The 15,943-nt window shown below is 47.8% G+C and overlaps 1 protein-coding gene across 1 annotated transcript; it reads right to left on the bottom strand.

Moving 5' to 3' along the window:
* Positions 1–10,470: 10,470 nt before the first annotated feature.
* On the bottom strand, positions 10,471–15,128 carry ZNF648 (zinc finger protein 648). The gene is made up of 2 exons (XM_075067887.1): positions 14,823–15,128; positions 10,471–12,964 (listed from the first exon to the last, which is right to left on the bottom strand). Exon 2 carries the CDS (start codon positions 12,892–12,894, stop codon positions 11,131–11,133), a length of 1,764 nt encoding a protein of 587 aa, XP_074923988.1. The 5' UTR covers positions 12,895–12,964; positions 14,823–15,128; the 3' UTR covers positions 10,471–11,130.
* Positions 15,129–15,943: the final 815 nt, after the last annotated feature.

The raw sequence follows: 15,943 nt of genomic DNA, 5'->3' as shown, positions 1-15,943 counted from the left end.
AAAGGATAGTCCCATTCAATCTTCAGCATCAATGCAGAGAAGGCCAACAAGACACAATGGCAGTTGGCATGGCTTTGGTGATGTGAACACCTGTTTGAGGAAATGGACTAACAACAACTGATTTCACGCAAACCACCAAACAGGTATATTTTGGGAAACTCTCAGTATTCCATTACTTATTCCGGGGGCTACCCAGCATTTACTAGACATATATATTTTAATCAGTTATTGAAATGGACAGGGCAAACTACCGACCCTTTAAAATAGTCATGTTAAAGTGCATGGGAGCAAAAGAGACTCGGTGCTGGCGACGGAGTTCCAGATCCAGGGCAAGCCCGTCGTTCCCCTGGCCGAAGGGCAGGCGTACCAACACCTCGGCACGCCGACGGGCGTCCGCGTCCGGCAGACCCCCGAGGACACCATCCGGGAGATCCTGCAGGACGCTGCCAAGATCGACGCATCCCTGCTGGCCCCATGGCAGAAGATCAACGCCCTCAACACCTTCTTGATCCCCCGCATCGCCTTCGTCCTGAGAGGTTCCGCCGTGGCAAAGGTGCCCCTCAACAAGGCAGACAACACCATCCGGCAGCTGGTCAAAAAGTGGCTGTCCCTGCCTCAGAGAGCCAGCAACGAGCTCATCTATATCGCCCACAGACACGGCGGCGCCAACGTCCCCCGCATGGGAGACCTCTGTGACATCGCGGTCATCACGCACGCCTTCCGCCTCCTGACGTGCCCGGACACCACGGTTAAGAGCGTCGCGGCGACCGCCCTGCACGCTACCACCGAGCACCGAATCGGCAGGCCTCCCTCCGGCCAGGATGTAGCCACCTTCCTGAGCGGTTCCCTGGACGGCGAATTCGGCCGAGACAGGTGGGACACCGCCTCGCTGTGGTCCCGCGCCCGCGACGCCACGCGCCGACTAGGGAAGCGACTGGGCTGCCGCTGGGTCTGGAGCGAGGAGCGACAGGAGCTGGGAGTTCTGGTGCCGCAGATCGGGACGGAGGGCAGCATCACCGTCAGCCCCGGAGCCAGAGGCGTGCTGGAGAGGTCCCTGAAGGCCGCCGTCCACGCGCTCTACGTGGACACCCTGAGGAAAAAACCCGACCAGGGCAAGGCCTTCGAGGTGACCAGCAAGTGGGACTCCAGCAACCACTTCCTCCCCGCGGGCAGCTTCACCCGCTTCGCCGACTGGCGCTTCATACACCGCGCCCGGCTGAACTGCGTCCCGCTCAACGGAGCCGTCCGCCACGGGAACCGGGACAAGCGCTGCAGGAAGTGCGGGTACACCCTGGAGACCCTGCCCCACGTCCTGTGCAGCTGCAAACCCCACGCCAGAGCCTGGCAGCTGCGCCACAACGCCGTCCAGGACCGCCTAGCGAAGGCCATCGCCCCACACCTCGGTGAGATCGCGGTCAACCGCACCATCCCCGGCACCGACAGCCCGCTGCGCCCAGACATCGTCGTCACGGACGAGGAGCGGAAAAAGATCATCCTCGTCGACGTGACCATCCCGTTCGAGAACAGGACCCCGGCGTTCCGCGAAGCCCGAGCCCGCAAACTCGAGAAATACGCCCCCTTGACTGACACCCTGCGGGCGAAGGGCTACGAGGTCTACACCGACGCTCTGATCGTCGGGGCGCTGGGCGCCTGGGACCCCTGGAACGAACGTGTGCTCAGGGCCTGTGGGGTGGGCCGTCGCTATGCGCGACTCATGAGACGCCTGATGGTCTCGGACACTATCCGGTGGTCTAGAGACATTTACATCGAACACATCACCGGCCACCGCCAATACCAGGAGTGAGCCGATGTGGCTCCACGCACCCACGGGGGGGAGGGGGAAACCCTTACAACCCCCCTACCAAACCATATCCCCTGAGTCCTGAACTTACCAATCTGGATCCCACCACGTGAGGGTCACCCTGTCCCCATTACCCGGCCCGCTTACTCATACCCACGACTGTGTGTAGCCCACTCTATGAGCGATGTACCCTCACTGCCCCCCTACTATATCTTGACCCCAACCACCGTACACCCCGCATTGGGGACATTACAGGCTGTATGTACTATATGCTGAACCGTAACCAATTGCCAGCGTCCCCCCATGCTCTGTATGTTTCCCCCGATGACCAACGACTGACACATCAAACTCTTTGTATCACCTTTCTTTAATATTTTCTAATAAACATTTAAATCAATTAATATAGTTTTTCTAGAATGGGATAATCTCTCTAATTAAGGCCTGCACACAGAAACTGAACTAATTAAATTCCATTTAGTGAAATCAGCCTGTGGATAGGTACTTGTGAACTCATTTATGAACTGAATTAGGCCAAATCAGTATTTGCCCACCTCATATCTGTTTGAGAGCATCTACCGATGGGGACTGCACTTACTTAACTAAAGCGATTTAGATCATGAGTTAGTTAAATCATGGCACTTGCTGTCTGCAGACACTAAGGGCTCAATTCACTGTTGCCCTGCACCAAGTGTAGCTATTTACATGAATGCAAAGTGGATGTAACAATCCAAAGTGCAAGACAACAGAGAATCAGAAACCCTTGATTTTATAAGAGTTTTCACAAAATTGCACACATAATTTGCATACATAAGCAGTCAGTTAAAAGCATAGCAGACTTTGCATATGTAGATGCACAATTTACACACCATGGTAATTATAAGCTCAAAATAGGTACTCACTTTATAAACACTAGGCCCTAAAAGCTAATGAGCTTACTGCACATACCTCATAGACAACCAAGCTATGTAGTTGTACTCACTAAGACCTGCCAATAGATTATAATGTTAGGGCTTAGGAGGAATCCTTCTTTCATACAGCAATCTTTCTTATTAACAAATTTGTTACACAAATGTTCTTATTCTGTTCAAGTGCAGTGTGAGACTGGCCTTAAGTTGTTGCCATCTGTTTAAGCGTACTAGTCACATGGAACGGTTAAGGTTGTAGATGGATCTGGTATCTGGCCTGGAAAGCTACTGTATAGCTTCTTGTCTCATCACATACTGCCTCCTGTCTTGGCAATATTTGCTTTTTCCTCTGTGTAGAATGGGCCAAAGCAGGGATCTTTGACCTATGCTAGAAGCAGGGAAGATTGTCTGGCAAAAGAGGTCAACCATTAAAAACTAACGAGTGAGGAGTTTGTAATGTGCTCCTATAATAAGATACTTGATTCTTTGCTGGGCTGTCCATATTTGAAATAAGGCTTTATCAAACAGTGATCTCACCCCTACTTTTTAAGAGGGTTTATGTTGTCACTGGGAGTCCCTCTGACACAGTTTTCCCTCTTTCAGAATGGAAAAAAGGAGAGATTGGAATCCCTTCAAGGCTCAGACTCAACTGCAGTCTAGTGAGTGAATAAAATTTTATTGCAATAAAGTTTTGGAACCAAACAGGAAAATACTACCTTTTCTCTTAATGTAATTGTTTCTTCTGTGTCAGGAACTGTGAGAATATGCTATTTGGGCATATCGACCTTGATACGATAAGAGTCACCCAGTGGAATGATCATCCAGTGGGAAATGTACCGTGATATTGATAGTATAGATCTCTGAGATGATGTGGCCACCATGGTGACTTTACTGTGGGATGATCATGCTTTCAAGCCTCCTCTCGCTACATGTATTTGTACAAGTTTTCATGTGAGAGAGAGCTCAAATCTGCTTGTGATTCGGGGAGTAACTTTAATCATGCTTATCTATTAGAGAGAGATATCTGAGCTATTTGACTCTTATTCTGATTGCAACTGCTACCTTAAGTGCCATCACAGTACTTTGGGATTTAAAGTGAGAATGCTAATTTGTCCTATAATGGGGGTCTGTTCTTGTTCAAGTTGACAGCAGAATTCCTTTTGACCTCAAGGAGAGCAGGAAAAGGTTCTTAATCTTAAGAGCCTTTTAATAATTGGATCATTTTTGATGGAAGAGTGTTTCCCATACAGACGTTTTGGAGCATGTGCTTTCGTGGGTGAATACCCACTTCGTCAGATGCATGTATTCACCCACGAAAGCTTATGCTCCAAAACGTCTGTTAGTCTATAAGGTGCCACAGGATTCCTTGCTGCTTTTACAGATCCAGACTAACATGGCTACCCCTCTGATACTCTTTCCCATACAAGTGCTTTGTTGGCTAAGGGAAAAACGGTGCAAAGCTTTATCAAAAGGGTCAGCCCATTTTGTGGAGATGGTTTGTGCAATTCAGCCCATCCTGTTTGAGAGAACTTGAGCTAATTTTATTTGCCTCTGAAGTTTTACCTACTTTTTGTATTCCTTAAAAAGTGATTGGTATTGGTAGCATTACAGAGATCTTTAACCTTGTGCTTCACATGGGTTCTCTGTCTCCTGTTGATTAATACTGACACGCTTGCGGGGAGAGGTTACTTCAGAATGTTGCTATGAACAAATATAATTAGATAGCTGTGTAATTTGTTCTGGAGATTTTTGTTTTATAGGTATTGTGAATTATATATGATGTATCTTATTTTATTGGAAGGGGAAATCAGGGTGAGAACACAGCATGTGTTTTTCTTAACCATCAACCCCAAACTTCAAAATGAAATTGCACAGGTTTCCTGTATAATATCACTTGATGATAATTAGCATTTATATAATGATATTAATTTTCAAAGAGTTTTACAGTTATTAGCTATACTTGATTTCATATTTACAGCTCTTTCTTAATTTTTAAAAATAAAATGAACTTACCTGCTTTCTGGAGTCTGTCTACAGACTTTATGTGCAAAAATCATTGCTCCACCAGCCTGAAAAGAGAGAGTCCTTTCTAAAGTACAATTGTATTCAGGCTTTGACATACGCATTGAGACAATTACAGCTAGTATGGTTCAGTGTATCCCATGCAGCAATATTCTCCATAGCAAATGTGTCAACTATATTAGTGCTTACCGTGCTACAAACCATGATTGTACTGGTGCACTGTGGGAAAATCTGGGCACTTATGTCATACTGCCTCAGCTAATGAGGCCAAATCCATAGGATTATGGGTGTTTTTCACATGTACTTTGAGATGTTTCCTTCACAGAGACCTGGAAAGTGGGAGGACTAGATAACCTAGGTACAGAGAGAGGATTAGTTGGTGCCATCTGCACAACTGAGTCATCATGTTAGAATCCAGTTACAACCTAGCAGCTGTGTTGCATCCCTGCCTGTGAGCAGAATGACAGTATATGGTATATGCAAAATGTTAAGGGCCATGTAGTAGTCACGAACCATGTGTGGAACCAGTATTGAGACAGCACTACATTGTATCTGCAGGCTTATGTTCATACTTACAAATTGATGTGCACAAAAACGTGTCTGTGATTAGTAACATGCTTTCATGCTCTTGTGCACTTTTGAATATACTCATATATTCTTGCTGCTGTGGACACAAACAGGCTTTGGCTCAAGTCCAAGTGCAGCATTAGACACTGAATTACACCATGCATCTGTATTTACACCTTATCTACTAATTACTCCTGGGGGAATTCTGTGCCTCTGTGCACATGCAGAATTTATGTGCTGTAAAGATTTTTTTTTTTCCCTCCACAGAAAAAACATTCTGCTAGAAAGGTGCTGCAGTTAATCCTTTCACCCACCAGGGGCCTCTGTGGCACTAGAACAGAGAGCAGCCGCTCCTGGGTGGGAGCAGCAGCAGCCACAGCTGCAGATAGGGAAGAGAAAGGAGCTGCATTCCCCATAGCTCCCTGCCCGTGGGGCCAGGTCCGGAGGCTCAGGATATGGGGGGGATGAACAGCATGGGGGACAGAGGGCTGCTTGGGGTCACAGACTGGGGTTCAGAAGGGCTAGTGGGGGTGACAGCCTGGGGTGGGGGGATAAATTGGCATGGGGGTGCAGGGACACATGGGGATGTGCTTGACTGAATGAGAGAGGATAGGGGTCAGCGAGGTGGCGGCTCCCTAACAATCCCTCCCTGTCCAAAAACTCCCCTGTTCCATACTTCTCCCATCCACACCCAACAATTCTCCAAGTTCACACCCAGGCTCCTTCCCAGCAATTACTTCCCTCTCCCTCAGCTCCTCCATTACCCCTGACTCCCCCAAATCTTTGCATTGCTTCTGAGAGGTGTGGGAAATATGGTTCTGTATTGTAGTTTAAATTAATTATTACTCAGAGTTCTGTATTAATATGCCTTGTGAGGAATATGTTTGTCAAAAAACATTTCCTGAATCTTTTTTGTCTGTATTGTTACAGACATAGTTGCTAACGAGTATTTTGAAATAAATTACCAAAATAATTGAAACTGGCATGATTATATTGTGTTGTTTTTGACCAATAAAATATGCAGAATTTTAAAATATTGTGTGCAGAATTTTTAATTTTTTGGCACAGAATTCCCCCAGGAGTAACTAATGCATACCACAAGACATGTGAGAGAGCCAGAACCTGGTTCCTTTAAGCCACTCATGGAGATACATGAGTGGCAATACAATATTTATTTCTGGGCTCTATTTGCTTAAGACATAACAGCTTTAATATCTCAGACATTGGGGATTTCAAGGGAACACAAAACAATGTCCCCAGTGTTATTTCCCTCTCTGTCCACATGGTATATTACAGCATGCAATTTGTAATCATTAGAAACGGAAACCTTTGCAAGTGTAAAAAATAAAACTAGACTCCCCGTTCCCAGGCCAGTTCTTGGCAAATATAACCCTATTACAATACAAGCACATTTATTATTCATTATTATTACTATTATTTACAGATATTTGCATTCCTCAAATGTCACAGCATGTTCAAGTAGTTGGTTCTGTGTGGCACCCACCAGCTTCAACACAAAGGGTAGAGTTAGAGAGCCATGAACAAAGTGTCATGTGAAGCATCCTGTCAAGTACAGAGGTCAGATCTCCATGGCAGCAGTAACTGGTAATATAGGCCTGGCCCACTGGAGAAAGAAGGGCAGAGACCCTGTCTGTCCTAACTGGTAAGGCCTGTCCTATCCACTTCTTTTCAGTAAGGGGAATTTTCCCCTTCCTTTCCGAAACAAAGTGTTGCGCTTTTAACTCTCTTCCTGCTGAAGATTCTACACTCGGTGGCTAAGTTGTTTGAGGGTTCATTTTGCACTCCTTTTATTTTAATCCCATGTATATGTGTGTGTGTTTCTTGATGGTTTATTCCTGTTGGGTCATGACTTTGTTGTAATCATTTGGTACCTTTTTATCAGGAGCTGCGCTTGTCTGGCAGAATTTTAAGTGCCTTATCAGTTCGGGCCTGCTTTGTTGCTGAAAAGGTCGCACAACTTTGCTATCTGGCTACCTACAGAACCTTAGCGAGTTGGCCTGATGGGGAAGAGGGGTCTACATCACCAGTGAGAGTGAATGGAGACAATTCAGTGCACTCCTTTCCTAGCTGCCCAGACTGATCTTGCAACCCATCCCAGAAGAGCTGGAGTCTTGCATGCAGGAGAGGTCCAAAAAGATTAGGATGAAATGTAAGAATAGGGAGGGCAGAGCCATACGTGTCCACTACAGCTTTGTCCCTGGCTGCTGATATTGTGAAGGAGGTAGCACTTGGATGATGGAGCACCTCTTATTACATCTTTCTGGAAGATAGTAGTGGCACACAGAGGCTCCAGACAGAGCTGTATCTAGCTCTCTTAGATCCAAAAGGTGGTCAGCACAGCAGGGAAAGGAAATTAATGAAAAATATTCCTCTCCAAAGGGATGTCTTGGGGGCTGTCTGGACAGAGCAGCATGCTGCCAGCTAGGGAGCCTAACTACTGGACTGACCTTGAAACTCTTAACTCTGGGGAGACATGGAACATTTGCTGCTTTCCTTGGTGCTGCTGCGCCTTTCCTGATGCTGAGTGACTGGCTGTGGAAAAGCAGCAATTCTCACATAGGTTGCTCATCCTTTCTGCTGTGAGGCACAGTCCAACAAGTGTTGCATCCACACAGAGGGGCAGCTGTAATGTGAAAGGATTCGTGCAAATATCTGAAATGTGTGGCGTGGGCAGGAAAGGTGGCCTAGAATGACACATGCAGCACTATTTGGACATAGATGCAGAAAATGAGGGAGAGGCAACAGCCTAGGGAGAAGTTCAGCCCCAAGAAGCACCCAGTTGTTGGGAACAGTGGTGTACCTGGACCCTGTTTGTGGGCTCCATCTATTGTATCAGCCTCTGATGAGTAGGTGCCTGATAAATTTTCACCACCTTTAGGACCTGGAACGGAGGAAGGAACTTTCTGTCTCTTCTATCACTCCTTTAGAGCCACCAGGCTGTTGCAAGGTGTGAAAATCTTCTTTCCGACAGCTGTCAGGAGGGTGAGAGAAAGAAGTCTCCCACAATCTCTGCTTTTGGATTCTCCTCCCTGGTGAATAACTCCAGTGTCACCTCTCTTAGCCTATTCCTAGCTTTCTCAAACACCATGAAATTGACAAGATGCCTAACATCTTCACCGCTGCCCACCAGTTTCTGAAAAGCAGCAGTGGAACATCAGTGTGCTGCTAGCCAGTAAATTTCTGAGCAGCAGCAGAGACACTGGAGCTGGCTGTCTGCAGACTCGGAAAGACTGGTCCCCGTTCAGAAAGCTAACTTCACCAAGAGAGAAAGAGAGAGAGATGCTAAAAGAAAGTTGACTTAGTTAAGTCTGCATAATTAGGGAACTGACTGATGCCAACTGGTAATAAAACATCAAGGAATGGGACTGCTGCTTAATCAGGAAACTAATTTTGCTTAATTTGGATGCCTCTTGCTGGAAAGAGTCTTGAGGATAGATAGATGTTATAAAGCAGAGCTATCTGGAGCTATGAATACCTCACATGCAGAATTGAGCAGTGGGGGTTGTTCCTGCTCCACTGGCAAAAATACCCATCAGTTACAGCGGTGCAGGATCAGACCCAAGATGAGCCAGAAACTGATCAGTTGTACATTTGCCACCCAGTGTTTCTGCACTTATTGGAAAGTCACTGTGTACAGTGTCAATAATTCAGCCAGCCATGGCCAGCACAACCCCATTTAAAAAGTACTTTCATCCTTTCCCTGTCAACAGGCCAGTAAGAAAGGAATGATGTCAGTGCCTTCATTTGTAAGTATCCCACAGTACATCTATTTGTTTGGAATTGCATGTTTGTTTTGTTTTTCATGGTATCATATGAGATGTACTTCAGGAAAGCTTTTTGTCGATAGGCTGGCCACTGGGGCATCCTCATTATGGAGACTATAATACCTCAAAGTGCAGTTCTGCTCTGACAAGGGGATCTCTCTTAAAATAACATTGGTGGGTTCCATATTTACATTCTGTGGATGCAGGATGATGAGACGTCCCGATTTTATGGGGACTGTCTCGATATTTACTTGTTTGTCCTGCGTCCCAACCGATGTTTGGTTAGGATGCGAATTGTCCCAATATTTTGCCCTCTGGTGCACAGGCGGAGGGGGCTCACGCTCCCCCCAACCCAACTCCACCCTGACTCTGCCCCTCCCTCCCTCCGTCCCCCCCCAGTGGATCCCTCCCCAAATCCCTGCCCTGGCCCAGCCCCCAAACCTGCCCCCTCAGTGCCCTATTGGATCCCTCCCCAAATCCTCACCCTGGTCCCGCCTTTTCCCCGAAGCATGCTGCATTCCTCCTCACCCCTCCCTCCCAGGCTTGCGCGAATCAGCTGTATGGTGGCACAAGCGCTGGAGGGAGGGGGGAGAAGCAGGACGCGGCAGCCAGCTCAAGGGAAGTGGAGGCAGAGCAAAGGTGAGATGGTGCAGGGGGGTAGGGTGTGGAGCTGCCGGTGGGTGCTCAGCCCCCACCAATTTTTCCTATGCTCCGCTGGCTCTTGGTTTTGTTTTTTCCTCCACTGCCGGATCCTGATATTTCACATCTCTCAGCTGGTCACCCTATGTGGGTGATTTGTGTACAACTTACAAGTAATAATATGTATTTTGTAGCTGACAGACCTGCACACACAACTCGGGAGGGGCGGAGTCAGGGCCGGGCCGGGTGGAGTTGGGGCAGGGGGGCCTGTGCGCCAGAGGGCAAAATATTGGGACAATTCACGTCCCGACCGAACATCCTGACAAACAAGTAAATATTGGGACAGTCCCGATAAAATCACGATGTCTGGTCACCCTACACACAACCTGGACTCTGAGAGTCAAGAAGGGCTTTTTCCTTCTGCATCAGGGGGAGGGATAGCTCAGTGGCTTGAGCATTGGTTTGCTAAACCCAGGGTTGTGAGTTCAGTCCTTGAGGGGCCCACTTAGGGATCTGGGGCAAAATCAGTACTTGGTCCTGCTAGTGAAGGTAGGGGGCTGGACTCAATGACCTTTCAGGGTCCCTTCCAGTTCTATGAGATAGGTATTTAACCAGTAACAGAGACTCTACACATAAACCATGCCCTAAGTGATCCCTATTCCATCCTGTTTCCTTTCAAGGTGTTTCACATGAACTGCATGGAACATATGTCTTGTCTACATGCAGACTTGCATCATTTTAACCAAAAGTGTATTTTTAAATCTATTTAGTGAAACTAGTATGATTTCTACATGTAGACCAGCTCCTCATTAACCATTCTGTTAAAGACACACAAGCAGGAATAGACTTCAGTTCCGTTAGCTAACTTGGCTCTGCAGGGCAAACAGGAGTAAAAAGCAGTGTTGTGTCAGATGCAACTCTGAACACACGTACTGGGAGCAGATCTTCCATTTTCTTACCTAGTCCCTTTTCAAAGTAGAACTACACTTGAAGGGGCAGCAGGAATTGGCATGAGGGCCCATGAAGGAGCAACAGCTATGGAGTGTCAGTCAGTTTGCAATGTGCTCTTGAACTTTTGTCCAGCAGGAAGATCTTAGTAAACAGCTGAACTTGGTGCCTGGACAGATGACAAAGTGGATGTAGTCTTCATAATCTCTCTCCTCATCTGCATCCCCTGTCACAGGTGGGCTTTGGTTGGGTCTTTTCGTGTGCATTTATGAAGAAAAGTACTTGCAGATCTCCTCCTCTAGTCAACAAGCAACTTCGTCAGAGAGTGGTGCCTGCTCCATATTACATACAAACCCTCTCTCATATTTGCTCTACCTGATGAAGCCCAGGTCTGTTGTATTTGGCCCCTTAGAAGACAGGTGTGTTGAGTGCCTGGTGTCCAGCTGCCCCACAAGGGAGGGACTCACTCATCAGAAGAGGAGAACGGCTCCCCATTGCTGGCATCATGCTTGGCCTGGTGGCGGATGAGGTGGGTGGACTGAGTGAAGGCTTTGCCACACTGGGCGCACTGGTAGGGCCGTTCCCCCGTATGCACCCGCATGTGCTGGGTAAGCTGCGAGGCATGGCGGAAGGCCTTGCCACAGTCTGAGCACAGGTAGGCCTTCTCCCCACTATGGATCTGCTGGTGCCTTTTGAGGGTGGAGGAGCGGGCGAAGGCATGCCCGCACTCGGCACAGGCAAAGGGCCGCTCGCCGGTGTGGATGCGCTGGTGGCGGATGAGGCGTGAGGACTGGGCGAAGGCCATGCCACATTCAGAGCACTTGAAGGGGCGCTCACCAGTGTGCAGCGTCTGATGCTCAAAGAGGTTGGAGGACTTGGTGAAAGACTTGCCGCAGATGGCACAGGAGAAGGGACGCTCGCCCGTGTGGATGCGCTGGTGCTCCACCATGCGGCTGGCCACGGCAAACTCCTTGCCACAGTCAGGACAGTGGAAAGGCTTCTCACCCAGGTGGGTGCGTTGGTGGCGCAGTAGCGATAATGGCTTGTTGAAGGTCTTGCCGCACTCCTGGCAGGGGAAAGGCTTGTCATTGCTGTGCATGTTGCGCTGATGCTTGCGCAGGTCCGAGGAGCGCACAAAGGCCTTCTCGCAGTCCAGGCACTTGTAGGGCTTCTCACCGGTGTGCGTGCGGATGTGTTTGCGGTAGTCTGAGGACCAGGTGTAGGCCTTGATGCAGAACGGGCACTTGTAGGGGCGCTCGCCTGTGTGCAACCGCTTGTGCTGCTGCAGGGTGCCCTGGTGCGAGTAGGCCTTGCTGCACAGCTCGCAGGCATACGGCTTGGCCCCACTGTGCGTGTCAATGTGGCTCAGGAGGTTGCTGGATTTCTTAAAGGCCCGTCCACACTGCATGCATTTGTAAGGCCGCTCCTCCAGCTCGCTGCTGCCCACCTGCTGCGTCTCAATCCTGATCCTCCTCACCGTGGCTGCTTTCAGGGCCCTGACACTTCCTGCTATCTCGGCTGGCTTGTTGGCAGCTTTCGGGTTCAGCCACTTCACCCCTCTTTTGCTTTTCAGAGGAAGTTCTTTGCTCCCCCCTGGCTTGCTGAAGTCCATACTTGGATTTCCTGGGAACACCTCACCGTCTACTTTCCTGGTCACGTAGCTCTTGATGCTTTCCATGCCATTGCACGGCAGGCTGTCCTTGGCTGGGTCATCCAAATGGCTGTCCAGGGTAACCACAGTGTCCACGTACTCGGTTGAGCTTGGCAGCATCCTGCCAAAGTGCTTTATGCCCTGCGGGCTGTGCCGAAGAACAGCAGGCTTCCTCGCTGGCCGGCTATGCCACTTCTGACACAATGTCTCCTTGTTGCTTTCCTCATTGCCCTCATCACTCTTGGTGCGAAGACTGACCATCATGTTCAACTTCTTGGCCACGCCGTTGGCATTGATAAGGGTAAAGGTCTCATAAAAGATCTTGTCTTCCTCATACAGAAGGTCCTCTGCCATGCTGTCCTTCGGCATGGAGCTGCTGGACACCGGATCTTGGACCTTCTGCATGCCGTTCCCAAAATGATCACTGTCACTTTCCTCAGCTTCCTCCTCCTCATCGCCTTCATCATTTTCACACCATGTGTTCATGGTCCTCTTTCTGTCCCCATAGGATTCCTGAGCCAAACTGCTGCTGGGGTATTCCTGGTCCAGTCTCTCAGAGCATTCTATGCTTGCCATTTTCCACTTCTGCTTCTGAATATCTGCTTTCAGGATCCTTCAGCCTGAAGCTGACCTTAGGGTAAGTGACCTGTATTTTAGAACAAGAGATGAATGAACAGGGGCTGGGGACATTTGCGAGGAACAGAAAGCAGCTAGGGATCATTACTACATTGACACCCAAAGGTCCCAATTGGGCGAGGGGCTTACTGTGCCAGGCGCTGTACAAAGAGGGGTGGCTCATTCCTTCCTCAGAGAGCAGGGAAAAGACAAGACTGGCTACGACAACAGAGAGACAAACAAACAAACAAACAGCATTTTAGAGGTGATCTGGGATACATATCTTGTTAGCTGATAATATTTTTTTAATCCTTTCCCTTGTTACTAATTTTAGTTTATTTTTAGAGCTCACCTATGTAAAGCTCATCTGTTTGTTACTTTGTTCTAACCCATGGTACTGTTGTTTTAATTTCTATCTTTTCTATTTAAAACCATTGCCTCTCTTCTGGGTTTTTAAAACAACTTATCTATTTTTCTGCTTTCTAAACACAGGAGCACCAGGAAGCAAACAGATGCTCTTAATTATGGAGGCCCTGAGGCACTATGGTGCTGGATATCAAACTGCTGTTTCTCTTGATTACCATGGAGCTAAGACATGTAGCATGCTGGGTAAGGAAGAAAAGTTAATTTCACTGACGGAAGGTCTGGCTCAGGAGAGTTCTGGGAATCAAACCAGTCCCTCTCTACTTTATGGATAATCTCAGATACTTTGAGGACATGATACTGACAAGGAAGCCTGTCAATTCAAAGTTTTGCTATAGAAATAAAAATAGGAAGAGGGCAAGAAAACAGAGAACTGACTTTCAGAACATCAGGAGCTCTCAGTTCTCCCCTTGAACAATAACACTTTTTCTCTTCTCTTGCCTTATTGCAAGATGCATGTAAAAAAAATGACCACAAAATAGGCTAATAAAGTCACCAGCCTGATGCCATCCTGAGGGTTTGTTCACCACTTTAAAGTTTTTGAGTGTACAGTGCCTATAGCTGGAGACCAGATCCCTAACGGAATAACTCCCTGGATGAAGACTGTACACCTGCCACCCATGGTGGAGCAAAAAGGGGTGCTGAACAGCTCAGCCACTCAAGGATCTATGCTGTGATGGGACCCACATTTTTTTTTTAACTAGAGTGTTCATGTAATTTGTGGGCAGGTTTAGGGCTCTGCACTTAGTTGTTTGATTCAGCCTTCAGAGAACTGTGCAAAAGAATGCTACTCTCCACTGACAGTGGCCAATGCAGAAAATTCGTTCTTAAGCATATAAACAACCCAGGGATGCTGACACTAGGGAGTCACGGTCACAGACAGCAATTGCAAACAAAAAATTGCTCCCCCTCATTTCTTTCTCCTGAATCTAATTTTGCAGTATCCCCAGAACTTCCTTGGATAATTTACAGGAGATTGGCTGCAACTCCAGCAAATTTACCTTGAGCTGCTTCAATCTCCAGGACTTGCAGGCATTTGTGGAACATAGGGATCTCTGTTTTGAACAAGTTCCTGTTGGTACTTGGGGAAAAACTGGCCTGAGGGGTAGCACAGTCTGTCCAAGTCACTGAATCTCCCCAGGTGTATGACACAGGGAGACACAAGCATAGAGACTTCTGTAGAAATCTAAAGCCACCCACAGGGTGAGGGTGACCTCTCGCTCCTGATCCTCAGCAGCCTGAAAAAACAGATTTGGTACCAAATGCAATGCATGGACTGTCTGAAGGAAACTGGGTCTGACTGCAGCAAGTACCAGACATCAGGCCTTGAGAGCACAGCTGCCTCCAGTCTGTGCCCTCTTGAGATATTTTTCATAAAGCTCTCCCTCCCATTTCTCTTTCTCTATTGATTTCTGGCCTGCCTCTCCCCCTTTCCCATTAAGCCCAGCTTAGCTGCAATGACTCACCCTGGTATTTGAGTACAGGTGTATCCCAGGCGGCTGCCCCTGTGGGATCATCTGCTCCACGTTAGGAACGACGAAAGGCGGGGAGTTTGGTGCAAAGCAGCAGTGGCAAATGTGCCAGTGTCTGTCTCACCCTTTTGTGTCCAGTCTAGCAGCTGCAGAGCTTCAGGAGGTGGGGCCTGTGAATACACACAATCTTCCTGCCTGCATCACAGAGAGCAGGCTGGGAAATACAGCAGGGCTGCCCTGTCTGACTGCCTGACTGAGCCATTCTTCCAGTTCACTCCTCCTCACATTCTAGTGATGGAAATGGACTCTGAGCCAGGTAAATCACCTCCCTTGCCTACAGTATAGTTACTATGCTGGTTTTGTCCACTGTGAATTGAAAAGTGGCTTCCACTTCCACTCGCAGATTAACCCATAGGCTGATAGAGCTCCCTAGTGAGCTCCCTGTCTGAAAGTTTTTCCTGATATTCATCCTCTGTCTTCCTACATTGACTCCATCCTATCGCTCTTCATTACACCCTCGTTTATTATGCTAATTAATTTCCCTTCCTCCCTAATATTTACACCTTTCAGATATTTGTATGTCCCCCAGTTGATTGTTGCTTAGTCCGAGTGTGAACCAATCACTCCAGCCCCAAAATCGTGGTGTGTCTGTCTTTCAGTGTCTGAACCTTCCTGCAGTCATCTTCTGTTCTCCCTCTCCTTCTGCCTCTTACTGACTCAGATCACACACACTGCTCAGTTCTCTGACTTCTGCAGCAGTGATTTTCCTCCTCTCGCTAAGAATTAAATAGTTTTAACCTTTATTTCTTTGTTTAAATGCTCTGGAATCTTGTGCTTCCAAAACACCAGCCCTCTTTTGTTTTAAACAGACCACCCTATCCCCATTCAAACTACGGAGAAGAGATTCTTCAACTGCAACTTCTTCCCTTGGGGTTAGCAGAAGCAGATACATTTTGCTCTCTTGAAGCTGACCTGTAGAACAGTCCATATTCCTCTCCACTCCCTCACCTAAAAATGCTTACCTTGAGATTTTTATTTCTGGTGTATTTGAACTCTTTAAAGAGGGCTGTCAGGAGTACTGGATAGCTGCTCACGGGATTGAATTTGATCTGCTC

Source organism: Chelonoidis abingdonii, chromosome 7 (genome assembly GCF_003597395.2).
Source record: "Chelonoidis abingdonii isolate Lonesome George chromosome 7, CheloAbing_2.0, whole genome shotgun sequence".
Lineage (NCBI taxonomy): Eukaryota > Metazoa > Chordata > Testudines > Testudinidae > Chelonoidis > Chelonoidis abingdonii.
The sequence above is the reverse complement of the archived record's forward strand: the minus strand, read 5'-3'. Positions and strand labels throughout refer to the sequence as shown.